The sequence below is a fragment of the Carassius auratus genome, chromosome 35 (assembly GCF_003368295.1).
Source record: "Carassius auratus strain Wakin chromosome 35, ASM336829v1, whole genome shotgun sequence".
NCBI lineage: Eukaryota > Metazoa > Chordata > Actinopteri > Cypriniformes > Cyprinidae > Carassius > Carassius auratus.
Window position 1 is genome coordinate 10,907,016 of NC_039277.1, and position 17,690 is coordinate 10,924,705.

The window sequence follows — 17,690 nt, forward strand, 5'->3', positions numbered from 1 at the left end:
ATGAATAGAAGTTAGTTGCTATCAAAATAAATTTATTTATTCAATAATACTATATATATATATATATATATATATATATATATATATATATATATATATATATATATATATATATATATATATATATATATATATATATATATATATATATATATACTAGTCACTATTGGATTAGGTACTAGTAATGAAAGAGTAATTAGCATGCATACATACAGCACAATATTTAGGTATTTTTAAGGAATAAATGCAAACACGGCTTGCCATAGTACTTGTTTCCATCGGAGAAAGTGAAGACGACTGAATGTACAATTTGCATAATAGGAACAACCTACAAATCGCTCTGCACGATTTCATTGCCTCCTCATTTGCGGAAATATTAAGTATGCGGTTAAAGTCTCGACTCTAATTGGCGATTGGAGGACTCCATCACCGCCGAGAACGTTCCCGCATTCTGATTGGCCACGTGAGAGCGATTGCTTCATTGGCTCCGCCCACTCGGCTCCTCCCTGTTGCTTTCGCTGCTTCTTGTTCCAGTAGTGATTTTCAAGCGAGCAGTGACACGACCATATCAGACAGCGAGTAAAGCGGGATTGTGTTGCGTTTAAGCGGTTTCTACGTGAGGATACGGAAAAGCCGCTTCAAGTTTCTGAACATCTGGGCAGAGATGTAACAGTTTCCTGGTATCTGGGTTGTGTTTTTGTTGCTTTTGTTGTATTTGTTGTGGGGACCTCCCTAAAGCTTCTACTCAGGAACTCTGACATTCCCTGTCTTGGCAGCTACACTGTTTTCCTTTTGCCGCAGTAAGTCTGGAGTTTATAGATGATACAAAAGAGCAGTTTGCCGCAATTTACAATGAATTTAAGATACTTGCTTTGTCTAATGAGTTGGCATGGTTTTGAACATCAAGTTGCATTTCGTGCTACAACGCATTTTGTTCCATTCACTTTTAAATAGTGCAACACTGTAACCCTTTTTGCAGGGTGTTTTTTAAACCGTTTAATCCCAAATTATTCACATGTATTTTACTGCATAGACAACCTAATTAAACAAACTGTGTGCTTTCCTATAAAAAGTTTTTAAAAACTTTTAGAATGTGATTTAATCAGTTACTCATTCAAAAGTGACCACTGACATGTTTACATGGATAATGACCATGATTTGTATGAGACAGAATCTTGTACTTTAATGATTATTGGAACCTGTACACGTATATGATAGGTGCCTTTGTGTATTGTATTATACATGGTTTATTCTAACTAATGTCACAAATGTAACCAGTGGAATTAAATTAAATGGGATGATGGGTTTGCTATTGCTTAGTTACAAAGTTCAAGTTTTTCTCTTGTCTAGTCTTGACTTAGTACTAAACGCTGGACCGATATAAAACCAAAGGTTTTATACTGTCACATATCTGTCCACATTTGTTTTGTTTCCTTAAGCAGCAAAAAATTTTTTTTTGTGTGTGTTACAGTGTGCAGAAAATGGCAACTGCTCTCAGTGGACGCCCACCTAACAATCGAAAAGGCCGTATTTTAGGCATTATTGACGCCATCCAGGACGCTGTTGGACCCCCCAAGCAGGCGGCTGCGGACCGCCGGACCGTAGAGAAGACATGGAAACTCATGGACAAAGTAGTAAGTGTCCTGAGTATGTTTACAGTCTTGCTGCCGATGACACAACAGTTCTCAATGAGAAAGGTTTCCATGAAGTTGGTTGTTTGGAAGCGTTTGTTAGATACATAGTAGCAAACTGTTTGCTGTCTGACGGCAAACTCAAGTAATTTGTTGGTTATTGAAATCCATCCAGTTAGCTTAATTTTCTCTATCTGCAGTCCTTTGCAATTTTTCAATGTTTGAGTAATATATAAAGGCATTTATGTGTGTTTGTGTATAAAAAAGGAAATGTTTATTTTGAGCACCCTTGTTTTATATATTGACGGGTTTTATATCTAAAAATGCATCAAAGAAAAAATATTTATAATATATTTATTTAATATATGCACTCCTTTTGTGACTGAAAAAGTATTATTTATATATTTAATGTATACATTTATGCTATATCTTATGTGATTTATTTCCCATGCATCTGTCAGTTCTATATTTTAATAAAAGGTTTGTCAGAAATACCACCTAACGTTTGAATTATTATCTATTTTTAAATAAATTGTTCATTGAAAATTGCTGTTTACTTTGTTGTCAGTGAAGAGGAGTTGATGTGAGTGTGCTTTTTCTTTATTTTTAGGTGAGGTTATGTCAGAACCCTAGACTACAGCTGAAGAACAGTCCTCCGTACATCCTGGATATTTTACCTGACACTTACCAGCACCTGAGGCTGATTCTGTGCAAATATGAAGAGAATCAGAGACTTACTCAGCTAAGTGAGAATGACTATTTCAAAGTGTACATCGACAGCCTGATGAAGAAATCCAAAAGAGCAATTCGCCTCTTTAAGGAAGCCAAGGAGAGAATGTATGAAGAACAGTCACAAGACAGGTAGGATGCTTTTTATTTCACTTATGCTCTGTTTCACAAGTGGTTTGGCTAGTGTTTTATTCATTTCAAAGTGAAACAAAAGGACATCTCACTTTTGTTCAATGTGCATCCTGCGTGTGATATCTGTTTTAACACCAGCAGATGTTTTTTTTAAGATCATCTTCAAGCGTTATCACGGTTGTCAGTCTCATTACTCATACAGTCTTTCTTTTGACACTGATCTGTTGCTCTTTAAACGTCCTGTTGGATGGACATAGACATAAGAGAGCTCAGGTCACATGGCTGGTCTGTTTGCTGGGTTTCCTTCAGTGTCAGTTTGAGTCGTGGCTAATTATCATGGAAATCCAACTCCGATCAAGAACTGCAGCGCTAATGAAAGAGACTGACCCCCTCTGGATCTAAACCCTTGGTGGGCCGGGCAGACTCTGCACTGGACGAGAACAAAGTGAGAGAGATTATTAACAGAGTAAGTGTGTCCCGGGCATAAGCTGACACAAGCAGAACACTCTCCCTAAGGGGAATTGGAGCTCTGGGTCAGCCTGTGCTTTTCAGACATGAAACACGGCCCTTGACTACAGAGGAAAATCTTAGCATTCTGCTTTACTGACAGCCAAGCGTAACATTCCCAGCATCTGGTTTAGAGCGTAGCCTCACATCAATTAAACTGTATTTAGGCCACTGACTATTTGGGAAAATACTGCACAGTTGAAAACCTATCATAAGGCGTTTGATACTGCCAGCAGATAATAGTGTTTCAGCTGTTGGTTTATATCCCAGTGCTTTTGATTGGCAACTGTGGCTCGGGTTTTGGCAGAAGAGTTTCATTTCAGTAATGCTTTCGATCCCAGTCTCCCCAGATCCTGCAGGGGTCAGAAGATGATTGAAATGACATTTTTTGGGGGTGATGGAGAGGTAAAAGCAGCATTTGTTAGCCTGCGGGCACCAGCTGACAGGCCGTCCTGGCACGCTGTCGTATCCAGAAGCTATGAAGCTCGCTCTGGACAGGAGCAGGGATATCGGCTGACAGCTCCTCCACATCTGCTGTGTCACTCCTGTTTTAAATCTCCGGAGAGAGATCCTCTACCTTGCCTTCCAGCCTTTGGTTCCCTGTCCCACACAAAGGGGGGTAGAAATGTGTCTTTTTGGAGATTACAGAGAGGAAGGGAGGGAAGACAAAAAGGTCAAGAAATTGAGATGAGTGCAGGGCTTAAAAATAAGGATGGTTTGATGTTCCATTGCTAGTTGATGGAACTGTCAATAGTCAGGCTAGTGCTGTGCTGTCAGGGGTTCATATAATTGATGATCATGTATAATTTTTTTGTGGTTTGTAAATGGAAACGTTTGGTTTTCTCACATTGAAAATTCTGCTAATTTAAATATGTCGCCACGGTAACATCTGGCTGGCTCACACAGATGAGTTTTTTGATCTTGCAAGCAATAGTTATAATGGAAATAATAATTGACAATGAAAATTTAAATATAAATACATTATATCTATATATATATCTATATCAATCTCTCTCTCTCTCTCTCTCTCTCTCTCTATATATATATATATACATACATACACATACATACATACATGCATATAGATGTTTAATAGTATACAGTATATTACCATTTGGAATATATCATTTAATAGGACATAATATCGATACGTAATATACATTTGAATATAATACATTGGAATAAATGTTTGAAAATTTTGACAGGGCAAGTGAAAGTCCTGTTTAGGCCAGCAGAAACATTCCTTATTATTTAGCTCACTGAACGAGATGCGTAGAAAGGACAGAAGAGGCAATAAGAGAGGAGGGAAACAGGATAGAGCCATGTGGAAAAGCAAGGAGAGTTCATTCATAGTGCAGTGGGGCTGCGGGGAGACATCAGTACAAAAGCTGGTCCCCGGCCTGCAGCCAGGCATCTTCATAGAGGCCCCGCATGTGCTATAGTAATTATACTGCAACTCATGAGACCAACAACGGGGCTCTAGCACACTCCCGCCTTGTATATCATCTCTGGCATCAACTTGGAGGACAAAACAGTTCCTAAATAACTTATAATGCCTAGTTTTGTTGTGTCATTTTGATTCAGTCCATAAATATGCATAAGTGAAGAGTTTTAAAACATTTAATTTTTTAACCCCTTTAAGTATCTTTTTTTTTTTACTATACTATTTTATTCTTCACCAAATCTGTGTGACTATTTTTCTGTGTTTACATCGTTGCACAGCTGTGGGCAAATTATAACAACAACAGAAAAAGAAAAAAAATTAACCATAAAGCCACTGATGGAACAGTGGGCGGGGGGATGAACGTGGTCTTACTTTGTTTCATTAACTGCGCAATTTTTTAATAATTATAAAAAATCATCAATGTGGTGATGATACAGACACCCATCTTCAGACTTGGTGCTGTATTCTAGCCTAGTCAGCCCTGTTTGAAAATGATCAGAGGATCGCTGAGGTTCTGAGTTCCCTCTTACAGATGTAAATGCAGAACAATCTATTAGTATTGACGTTAAAAGGTGGACAAAACGGTGGTCTGGAACAGAGATGAATAGGCCGGATGTATTGAATCAAGTCGAGAATGGCAAGCTTTGTTGTATCTGGGGCTGAGGTGGCAATTGTAAGACTTGGAGTGTTGGATCTCTCATGCTTTTTCTCCTCCGTGTCCTTTTTGGTGACAGAGATGGAAAGCATTGTGTAGAGTAGCACGGAGCCATACAGTACACGCCAAACTTTGCTGAAGCCTCAGACTTGGCCTCATTGACGCGCTTGCTTCTCAGTCATCATGCATGATGAGAAGATCGGCAGATGTTTTAATGTTCCTGTGGCTTTGAGGTGTGAGCTGATGACAGAGAGCCTGCTGTCGACAGAGATAGAGACTTCAGATGCACTGTTCTCAAACTCGCAAAAGAAAATATCTCTGAGGTTTGGCCTTTAAGCAGGCCACAGACAGTGGGGACGGTCCTTGGAGCTGTTTTGCATTTACACTGACTGTGAAGTTGCAGTGTATGAACGCCATTCCTTACTCTACCTCTTCCAGCCTCATCACATCCCAGAACGACGTTTTTTTTTTACGTTCTGAGAGTCCTTCAAGAGATCCAGTTCCCCTCTGAGAAAGGTAATAAACTGCACTTGCTCACAAGTGGCAGCCGTCTGTTTAAATCTCCTTACTCAGCCTGCTCGGTTCAAAGCCGATTAACAGCTATGGAACATTTGGGGAAGTTTTTGCCTTCCGCAAAGGTGCTAAAATTGAATTTTCTTCCCATCTTGCACCTCTACTCTTCTCTAGCACCTGTAAACCAGTGTAGGTGTTAGCACCATGATGTGATGTTTGAAATTTTTTATTTCCTTAAAGCACAGGATGTTTACCGCCTTCTCTGAATAACCATCCCTTCATTCGTGTTTGACCACAAGCAACTATGTTCTCCGTGCAGATGTCCTCCGTGCAGGATAAACACAATCCTGTAGTTGTTGAAACAGACTTTTTTGCCGTCTGCTGTGAATAAACAGAACTGATCAACATGTTACAGTACAGGGGGCAACAGGAACGTCACAGGATGATGCTTGGACTGAACGCTGCCCTGAAACAGACTGAACTGATGCAGCAGCAGATTTGATGGAAACGGTCTCTGATGTAGCTTTATCTCAACTCTGTCTGAGCTGGTGATGAAAAGCTGAAGTGAAAGTGCAGACCTTGATGGAAACGGAGCTGTGGATTTGAAACTGCTAGGTAGAGGAACTGAGAGACCGGCGTGCCTTTTTTGACCTTAAGCACATTGCAGAGAGCATCTTTTAAAAGGTTAACTCTGCTATTTGTTCTGCGCAAGCAGAAGTTAATGTTCAGCGATTTCTACTTCCCTAGGAGAAACTAATTATAGGTTAGGTTTTTGGTGAATGAGCACAATTACCCATTCTCCAACCGATTCTGGTCAGAAAGACTTTTCACTATGCATCAAATTATTTCTTTGTTACAAAGTAATAACTGCATTATATATCAGGCTCTTTTTTCTCATATAAAATAAAATATTCTTATAAAAGACTCCAGGAATCTGGTTGGAAATACCATTTTGTTGTTTACCTGTCTAAGACTATATTGTCTTGTTGAAAGGTGCCATTTAATAAGTTTGATTAATGAAAACATTTTAATTAGGGATGCATATTATATTGAGGCCATATTGGTCAAAATTAGATTTTTTTTTTCATTTATTTTATTTAAATGTTTGGGGTTGATAAGACAAGTCTCTTATGCTCATTAAAGCTGCATTAAATTGCTCCTAAATAGTCAAGACATTATTAAAATTAAAACTAAATTAAATGTAATGTATTGTAAACTTTGATTTATTCCTGTGACAAAGCTGAATTTTAAGCAGCTATTAAATCATTAAAGTCAATAGTGCTCAAAAAGCTTTTCTTCTTATGATTAATGTTTTAATATGGGTGCATCCCTAGTTTTAACATAGCGCAACCTCATACCTTATTGCTCAAGTATACAAAGTAATTATTGACTGCAGACCTGGCGCATGGCACATGATGGACTGCAGCAGGGCATGTCACTCCTTGACTGGAGTTAATTGGAGTTATTTACAGAGTAAGTGAATGCCCTCCCATGGAGAATGAAAGGAAAATATACCCTCCCCTCATCTCGGAGGCTGCAGACCAAATGGGCCCCTCTCCACCCCCCAATCTCAGCCTTCTCCAGCTGCATCCATCACACACTGGAACAATGAAGTTCAAATAGCCAAATAACAGTGGAACAGAGCCAGATGTTCTACTCAATTAGGGGTCTCCCTGCTCTCTGTTCACTCTTTAATGTTTTCCTGCTCCTTTATCCCATTGTGTAACATGTTTGTCCTGCAATGGGGGCTCAGTAAAGTTGTCCTGTTATTGGGTTCATGTTTTTATTTATTTCTCTTAAATTGCCTTGTCAAATGAAGGCCAATCGCTGTGATTAATGAGCGGTCTACATTTGGGTAAAAGCGCAATTAGCAGCACTCAGTCTACCAGCAATCAGATGGCACACCACGTATCCCAGCTCCCCCACCCCACCACGCCTCAGTTACCGCACCGTTTGCTCTGCAGTGTGATGATGGGGTTCATCTGGTGCCTGGTTAATGATGGAAAAAAGCTTCATTAATAAGGAATTCCGATTCAGAGCCTTAGACCTCTAGGAGATACCACTGTTTACTGCTTTGAATTGGCTTCAATGGAAAGGACTAAATTCAGTGTCTATGTTCTCTGTACTTCAACTGTATGGGAATTCAGTCAAGGTCCCAAAACATATCCAGACTTTAAAGGAAGTGGTTTGCAAGAAAGGCTGGGGTGAAAACCGGAAAGGAAAAACATTGGAATATATGACCTCAAGAGGAAGGGCAAACACACAAATACACACACTCTTACAAGACAGGATATCTTTACATTGCAAATCAGTGGCAATGAGTGCAGGTATCTGTTATGATTTTTGCTCACTCGGGTTTTGCTGTACTGTGCCATTTAACCCTCTTTTCAGTCATCTGGAGGAAAACTTAAGGAGGAAGTGCCCCATAACATCCTGTTCTTGTGTTTCCCTTCCACAATTATCCTTTTTCTGTGAACACAAACACATTTAGGTCAGAATACTTGTATACGCAAGTAGACAAATGCTCCTAGAAATGAATGCAGTTCATAAATCAAGGGTTGGTCATTAGCAAAAACGTTTTTTTCTTTAATGCATTATTTAAAAAAAATTGTTGACCAGTTTAAAAAAAAAATGTTTAGTTAGAATTTAAATATCAGTTATTTAAAGTATAATCAGTTTATCTAACAGATATTAATATTATTGCATCTCTTAATGGCAAATTTGAACTCTCTTGAGTTTCAAGGTTTAGTAGATTACTGTCACAGTAAACTGAGCATTTTAATGGGTGAATGGGACTTCAGTGCATTGCAATTCGTTGGCCAAGCTTTTGTGTTTGTGTGCTTGTGTAAAGTATATTTCTAGCTAGAGTTGTCACTGTACCAGCATTTCAGCATTTGATACAAATACCAGTGAAAATCCATGGTTCATGGTCCCAAAGCAAAACATGCTAATTATAAAATTTGACTGTACTTTCATTAAGTCCAAACTGTGTAAATATTTAATTTAAAATGGCATTTGAATTTTAAAGCCAAGAATAACAACGAAGTTGTTAAAAAATAGAAAAAAGCCCAGAACTGCTTTTCTGACTGATATGACACAATGTTAACCATTTGTACATTCTCTAACATGCATATTTTAGATTCACAATTCATTTAAATTCTTTTTTTTTTAGTACCGACTTGGTACCGAAGTACTGGGTCTTTTGACAACACTATTTCTGGCTTTATTATAATGCAGTGAGCTGATTTCAGATGCAGCACCCATCTGTACTTAAAACACACATCACCCTTTTGTCTTTATGATTGTCTCTTTGTGCCCCAGCCCCCTGAAATTTGGGGTTCAACCTTTGCTGATCTCATCTGGAAAAGCTTAAATATGGGATGCCTCCTTAAATTAACATCTAATGAATTATCAGCTTTTGAGGTTTCATTTGTATCTCTGTTGGTGTATCTCTCCATCTTTACCTCTCAGTCTTTAAGTTCTGCATCTAGGGTGTCATGGGCCGCTTTTGTGCTCATGAACTGAGTGGGTGAGTGTCACACTTTCCACGGCAGTGAAAATGTGTTTCTCTGAAACCAGAGCCCCATTTGTGACAGCTTCTTGCCATCTAAGTGACTGCAAGTGTGTGTTGGCGCTGTTTTTTATTTATTTTTTTGGCACGGGCAGCAGGTGGAACTTCAGGATGGATTCAAATCAACCCAACAGCAAATCAATAGCAGTCTTGACAGCTGTGTCTCAAGTGGTTAGGTGACTTGTAGAGCGAGAGAAGAGCGGAAGATGAGAGAACAAGCCTTTTGTTTCCAGTGTTTACTCTACATCTAGCAATGTCCAGTCCCCCGTCTGAGCTCTGGGTTAGGTCCATTGTGGCAGATGTGTGCTTTAAAGGACAGAAACCTGCCATGTTTCCAGCGAGGTGCTTGGGGAGTCGGGTGTGTGTGTCCAGTCCAGAGTGGGAATGATGATTTGTCTAGTGAGGTTTCACGGGTGTCCATATGGGACTTTGTTGCATTTTTGTGTCTATGTGGTGCTTTTAGGAGTCTAGCTGGCTTGCTTGATTTATTGTGAAGTGTTTCCTTTCTCATATACTGTGTATACACACACACACACACACACACACACACACACATCAGCAGGCCATCTGAGCCCCAGTCACCATTCACTGCTGTTGAGCATGAAATCCCAGAAGGCAGACTGTGAACAAACAAAACTGAGCCAGAGCACTTAAACATGCTCAATACATACGGAATATATCCTTATACCCACAACATGTTTTTTCTTTTCAAGATTTTGAAAGAAATGAATACTTCACAGTATTGCTGTGTGTTTTTCTTCAAATAAAACCTGGGTGGGGCTTCTTTTAAAAACATTAAAACATGCCTTCCTCCAACTCTCATAGCTGTCACCATGCATTCAGTTGATTTGAATGAGACATTTGTCTGCATGTGTTACGATAAAACCTCAGGTTTGTAGTTTTAAAGCAGCCACAGAAGAACACCTGCCGGAGCTCTGAACGCCTTTTGTCTTTTCCCGCTGTAAAATTGGTGACCTCATCAGAGGGACCACATAAACGCTTCTGTCGGGCTGCACGTAGTGCTGTTGATGTGCACAGGATGGAAACTCTGAGCTGGCAACGGCTTCTTTTTCTTTCTGTGATCAGAAACCTTCAGCAGACTCAACTCAGCATAACGTGCCCCCAAAACTGCCCTCAGCCCTGTGACCGGCTCGCTACCTCAGTGTGAAAGCCTGTTTAAACTGTCAGACTAGATTAGGCCCTCTGGGATCGGTTGCCTTCTGTCCAACCGTCACTCAAACCAAGCAATATGTCACTCATCGTGGGGTGTGAGAGACGTTTTTCAAGTGTGTGGTCTTGTCAGTTATCCGTTGCTTTTAAACATATGATGACATGATGACCAGTTAAATTCTTTGTGATTCAGAATTCCAGGAAGAATCCACCTATCAGTCATCGATATCACCATCATTTTTATTCTTTTTTTCTTTTTATTACCGATGTGCCTTAATTGATGTGTTTTAGGATAACAGAAAAGCTACTTTATTAGCTTAAAAACTTTTAAGCATTTTTATATTAAGAGTTATCAAACTGTTGGATATCTCCGGCTACGTCCACACAAAGCCGGCGCTTACCCCAATCCAATCTTTTTTTTCTCCTCATCTCAAGAAATATCCGTGTCCACACGAAACCACAAAGCGATGTAGTAAACATGCCAGACCAGCATGTGGTGCTGTAATTCTGCCACAGAGAAACACTAAAAATGGAGAAGAAGACATGGACTATGTGCATAAACCTTGCGCGTGGTACACAAACGAACATGGAACAATACATTTATTAATCTTTGTTAATGTTAGTTGATAAAAAGACAATCATTCAGTGTGTGTTCATGTTTTTGTTGCTGTTACGTGATGTAGAGGTGTCCGACTAGGGGCGAGACATGGGCTGATGACGTCATTATTTCAGAAAATGGGGCCCCGTCCACACAAAAACGCAAAGATGGCGTTTTCAGATTTATCCACCCTGGGACCCGGTTTCAAAAAATAGCGGTTTCACCTTCCGAAAACGCTGGATCCGTGTGGCCTATTAGTTAAAAATGTGGGCGTATTCACAGAAACGTGTCTCAGTGTGGATGGGGCCTCAGACATTTCTTTCACGGTTAAGTGCTTGGAAATGTTTGCATGTCAGATCTGCATTTACACTGATAAGGCAGAATGGAAGCTCCAACGACCTTCCTTAACTCAAACCAGTATTGATCCATTCTATCCCGGAAGCAGCATCCTCTTTGGGCCCATGAACAGATTTGTGAAACAAGAGATGTGGAGAAACAAACTCATCACTCTTTCGTAAGGACCAGTTCTCTAAGCTTTAAGAAGCAGACCTAACAACCTATTCCAACCAACCTTGGAGAACTCTGTCTGGCTGTTGCTGTTTTGGGTTTGTAGCTGGTTTTAGTAAGCTGATCATCATAAAGCTAATCTTAGATCTCTTTTTCCTGTTTGTCACTGAACTAACTGTAACATGTTCCGCTGATTCAGAAATGGCAGTTCAGCTCGCTCGCAGAAAAAAAGAAAGAAAAGGAAAATATTGGCAGTTTGGGTCAATGTTTGAGTATAGTCAGTGGTGTATGGGAGAATCGTTTCTATTTGTTAAAGAGACACCGCTTTCACAAAACCTTAATATTACAGGAAATGAAACAATAAGGCTTTGTGGTGTTCTGAAAGTGATGGTCGAAATATCTTGTCTAGGATATCCTTCTAATACCCGCAAAAAGGACAATGAAACAATGTTTTATCAAAAACTTGGTATCATCACTTTGAAGGTTATACTTGCAGTTCATTATGCCATAGATCAGATGCTTATTCTAACACAATTAGATTAAGACAACAAGGCATGGTTATGAAATAACAACCTGCCATTCTTTGACTGCTGGGATACTAAAAGCAGAATAAACAATAGTTTAATGTCATATTCCAAGTTATTGGCTGCATGCTACAGATGCAGATAGAGTAAAGTTGTAAATAATCCAGAATGTTCTTTATTAAGAAACTTTAACCACCCGCTTCTCAAAGAGCATTTGAGAACATAGACAGTGCACACAGAGGTACAAGAGTTGCATTTGGCCGCAGTTGAGGGTTTAGTGTATTTCTTGGCATTGGGGAATTATAATGCATGTTGCAGCTATAAATTTGCATGATTAAAAATGGCAGAATTGGTTTTCTGAGAAGAGTTCAGATATTTTTTGCCACAAGAAGCCCACAGGATGGAGCTTGCATGTATTGAACATCTACATCGATGTGTCTTGCAAACATTGAAAATGTTTGGTTTAAAGTTCAAGGAAGTTCACTGCTAAAAAGTTTTTTTTTTTTTATAAGTTCTGTAAATTCATTGATTTCCTTTATTTCAAATAATATTATTGACCAAAATAATTTTGATTTATGATTTTTGCCAGAATCAAGCAGCCCTATAATGATTTTATCTAAAAGTAAAAAAAAAAAAGTTTATTATATAATAATAATATTATATATTTAATGTTTCATTCATATTTTTAAAAGTTCTTTAACATGCTGTGCTGTATTGAAAATTACAAATAAATCGCCAATTCACATTGTTTTCCAGCTAAAGTGTTTATGTAATGTTCAGTTTACACCCAATATTGCAAAATACTAATTTTAGGAAACTGTTTTTGACCAGACAAGAAGGAAAAAAACTTTTTGTAGAGCCCCGCTGTGCTGATTTTGCACAGAGATAGCTTTCAGGAATCAATAAAGTACATCTTTTATCAATCTATTTATTAACATACACCATCTGCACAGGAAATGGGCCCAGAAAGAGAACAAGAAATGAAGAGCAGAGCTGAGTGAACGTGTGGGGGCCTGAGCTACAGTATAGAGAGAAATAGGGGTGTTTTACTCACGTCTGTGAGTAAGTCATGGAGCCAGCGACACAGGAGGAAGGTATGACGGAGTCTGCCCATTTCGGGAGCCATTCCCACACTATGATCAATCCCTGGGATCACCCAGAACTGACATGCCTTCTCCAACATACAGTACTCACAGAGCCGCGCTATGCTTTACACAACACAGCTTCCAGGTGCATCATTGCGCAGTAAGGGAAAATCCTCACTTTAGAGTGACGCCATTTCCTTTTCCCCCTTAGTTTATTGCTGCCAATTAGGAAAGGATATGAGTACCAGAACTAGGAAATGACAGCAATAATCGATCATGAAAAGATAAATTGCATAACTTAAAATAAATATATATGATACTTAAAAAAAATTTTTTTGGTATACTTTTATATTTAGTTTTGAAACTATTTGTAAAAAAAAAAAAAAAGAGTAAGTTTTTGTAAAAAACTTGAAACTATTTGTAAAAAAAAAAAAGTAAGTTTTTGTAAAAAACTTGAAACTATTTGTAAAAAAAAAAAAGAGTAAGTTTACATTAAGTGTAAACCAATGCACCAGCTGACAACTTCTATCTGTACGTAGAGCAGTTTGACAGAATCAGTTGGTTTAGTACTGGAGTAAAATGACCAGAATGTCCATCCTTCCTGCAAATATGAAAGCAAACGGCCTGAGCGCACACTGTAGCCCAGAAACAACCCATTCGGAGCCTGAAATCTGGGTCCCATCTGCTAGGATGTGGTGAGACGGACATGAGTGGGGTTGAGCCATCTAGCAATTATATCTATGGCTCAGGCCATGCCAGAGAGAGGTGCAGCATGAAGGCGGAGAAGAGGAGGATGTCTTTCTTTAGAAACGCTGACTGTAAAGACTCAATGACACGTGCTTAGTCACTTCGTGGGCGTGGATGCCGTTTTATTCATCGGTTTATTCCTTGTGTTAACGAAGAAAGCCTTTCAACCACAAGTCAGTTGCAGTTGATTAAAGGGTCTGAAGAGTTAATGTTAGAGGAAATGGAAGTGTAACATTCATGCAGGAAGTGGACAGGAGCTGACAGAGTGTGTGAATATGACTTCCATTGAATTTCCTGCAGCACATCCTGTGTCTGTGGGAGGACGAAGTGCGTCCTCTCTTTCTTTGTCGATCTCTCGTTCTGTTAGCAAAAGGTTTGGAGACCCAAAAGCTTGTCAGAAGAAGCCATAAGTTTGTCAACAAGAGTTCAGGAAACATTCGAGAAGGCGCAACTAGCATCTGGGCTTCAGAGGAGATGGAATGCGTGGGTTTGTTTGCTGACTTTTGTGTGAGATTGTTTGCTTGTGTCTGTGTGGTATGCATGTGTTTGTATGTGCGAGCGCGCGTGGAGGCGCCAGACTGGGGCTTTGGTGAAGAGTGACATTTATTAGTTATCTAGAATGATTTATGGTGGACTTGGTTTGAGGAGCTTGCGTGTTTGTCCTAGGCCTCTCTGCCACCGTATGTCAATTGGCTGCTGCTCCGTGTCAGTGCAGCTCGGTGAGGTGTAGTAATAACTGCATTTATCAGTTGAGTTTGGGGCTGAGCTGGTGACTCACTGCTGGTCTGTGATCAGTGTAGGTTGACACCCACACACTCACCAAACTGCACTCTGAGAGCTTGCCATGACTCTAGGCTTCATGGTTCATGTCCAGCTCTGATCATGAGCCTCAAATTGAAAATGTTTGAACATTAAACTTAATATTGAAACTAGGGATGGGCATTCGATTAAATTTTCTTAGTCGATCGTCGGGAGAATTAACGATCGACTATCGATTAATCATTAATATTTTTATAATATAATTATTTATTTTTTATAATAAAAAAATGCAATGAATACAAAATACAGCGTGTTTTCCTCGGTGAGACCTTTATTACAAGATCAACTTGTGGCAGACAGTTAAACTACGTTCAGGCAAACCGAACATATATCCGCGTGCATATGCAGTGCTCTGCAGCTGCTACAGAGACCTCATTTGTTCCAAAATAATAATAATGATAAAAGAATCATGTTAAACAATAACATTAAAAAAAAAACATTATAATACTTAGATCTGACAGATTTTGTCAAAATGTAACTCAAAACTATCCAAGCCAGAAGAAAAGGCCAGATATTAGCCTTCCTAACAATTACGCTAACGTAACAAATTATGCTACTTAAAGCCTCATGAAAAATAACTAACTTTAATAACTAGCATACAACTTCTGCACGAGTCTACGAATTTTTGCTGAGAAATACCGTATAAGCATGTTGACATGATCTGGTGTCAGACGCGACCGCAACCATGGTGACCGTCAGTCCAGCCGCCGAAAACACCCGCTCTGAGGGAAATGACGTTGCCGGGATGCACAGGTACATCATTTGAGTCGTGGCCAAGTTGTACTTAAACACCCCATCGCAATGTTTGCAGTTAACTAGTTAGCTTTTAAATCAAAATGGTCCCACGCCACACTTCGCCGTGACATCTTCATGATTATTCTTTGAAATCAAAACGGAAGATCACAGATAACCGAGTAGGGTGTCAAATATTGCACCCTGGTGGTAAAATATTTAATTGCTGCCACACAGTGAAATTCATTTAATTGCTTCAAGACTCGCACTACACAACGCAACCTGCATTAGATAAAAAAAAAATGCTTTAGATTAATCGATAACAAATTAACATGATCGAGGAAAATCTTAACGATCAATTATCGATCGTCGATTAATCATGCCCATCCCTAATTGAAACGCAAATATTTCTCCCAATTTAGAACATAAAAATCCAGATTCTCCAGGCTTGACTGTAACAATATAATTTCTCGAATTGTACAAGTGGCATAGTGGCAACACAGAGATGGGATGTTTTTTTAATATTACGCTTTAATCAGAAGTTTTTAAATAAAGTCATGTTTTCATTCCAGTAGGATTGCATTAAATGGATCAAAACTGACAGTAAGAGACAAATTATAATGTTACAAAAAATTATATTACACAAATGAATGCGCTGTTATTGGACTTACTACTAATCTTTCAAAGAAAATCGCAGAAAAAAAGTACTGCATCATTGATTTCAGCACCCTAATATAATAAAAAAAAAAGAAATACACTACATCAGTTTGATAATAATGATGATGATGATGATTCTAAAAGATCATGTGAAAAAATAAAATAATAATAATAAAATGTATTTATCTAATCAATATAAATGTGTGTTATATATATATATATATATATATATTATAATATAATATATATATATATATAACTATATTATATTTATATATATATCAAGTATTATATTATATATTATATATTTAATTTGTAATATATTATATATTATATAAATGTATGATATTGTTACAATATTAATAATAATTATTGCTCAGGAGAAAAGCTACAAAACTCTCTTTTAAAAGATACAGATATTTAGGAACTAAAATATGTGCTTGAAAGTACTAAAATGTATGTTTATTTTTAAGGTATTTAATATGTACCATTAGAGGTAGATATACTACAAAGATGTAACTTAGCTTTTGTTCTTTAGGGTACAGTCCCAGTGACAGCTTTGCATTAAAACATTTTTCTGAGAGTATACTTAGAAATGGTGTTAAGGGTAGGTGACGAAATGGCACATTTAGTACAGATATGAATTTAGAAATGGCTCTGTCAAAAAGGTTGGTGCCCCTTGCTCTAATCTAAAAAAAATTCCACTGGGTAAATGGAACGAGGTGTTTTTAGACCTGGTGTCTAAAGACCTTTATACGTATCATCGATCATGTGATCTGTGAAGATTTCTCCCCCATACAAACACATCACAATAACAGAAGTGGTACTGGTAGTGCTGCAGTGGCAGAAGCTGACATGCAGACACAGTCCTGTTTTGTTTGAGTTTGAGCGTAGTACAAGACAAACAGTCTGAGCTGTTCTACGGACCGGAATCTTCTGCTGTCAGCACACGGCGGTGTGGGCCGTGTTGCTCTCTGTGTGTGTGTGTGTGTGTATACAGTGTTCTGTGTTAATTCCTGTTCCTGTTTGTGGATAAATTCTTGTCCATCTTTTGTGTATGTGTTAATTTTTTTAATGTGTTCTCACTTCTTAGTTGTTCAAATGCAGTGTGAAAGAGCTGACTTGAACTTTGCTGTATCTTCTTTTGCTCTCTCTAATGAGAGTTTCATTACCACAAGCACTCACGTGACTTTCCCGCGCTGATTTGCATTTTACTGATCTTATGTTTCCATTTCCTAAACTGTATGTTTGATCATTAAAATTGATTACAATACCCCCCCCCCAAAAAAAAAGATTAGATTAGATTTCTGTCTATTTAAATATATTTAAATATTATTTATATGATACCCACACACACATGCACACACACGCAATTATTTATTTATTTAAAGGAATGCGTGTGTGTGTGTGTGTGTGTGTATGTATGTGTGTTTGATAGTGGATAGTGGCAAGCATTATGTACCCTGTGAACTGAGCCAACAGCATTTATCTGTGGGGAGAGTCTCTGGGCCCTATTTTAACGATCTAAACACATTGTGTAAATTTCACGGCGAAGGTGCACTCATGGCTATTTTAATGACGGAACAATGGTTGGGGCGTTCGGGCGCATGGTCTAAATGTGTTGTCCCTATTCTCTTAATGAGTAATATATATATATATATATATATAG

General features: G+C 38.5%; 1 protein-coding gene across 2 annotated transcripts in view; it reads left to right on the plus strand.

Moving 5' to 3' along the window:
- Positions 1-536: 536 nt before the first annotated feature.
- LOC113054363 (E3 ubiquitin-protein ligase CBL-B) overlaps positions 537-17,690 on the plus strand; it is a 56,058-nt gene continuing 38,904 nt past the window's right edge. For both annotated transcript variants that reach the window (XM_026219878.1, XM_026219877.1), the window contains exons 1-3: positions 537-800; positions 1,472-1,634; positions 2,242-2,492. In XM_026219878.1, the coding sequence (XP_026075663.1) occupies positions 1,482-1,634; positions 2,242-2,492 (404 nt within the window). In that variant the 5' untranslated portion in view covers positions 537-800; positions 1,472-1,481. The remainder of the gene's footprint in view (positions 801-1,471; positions 1,635-2,241; positions 2,493-17,690) is intronic.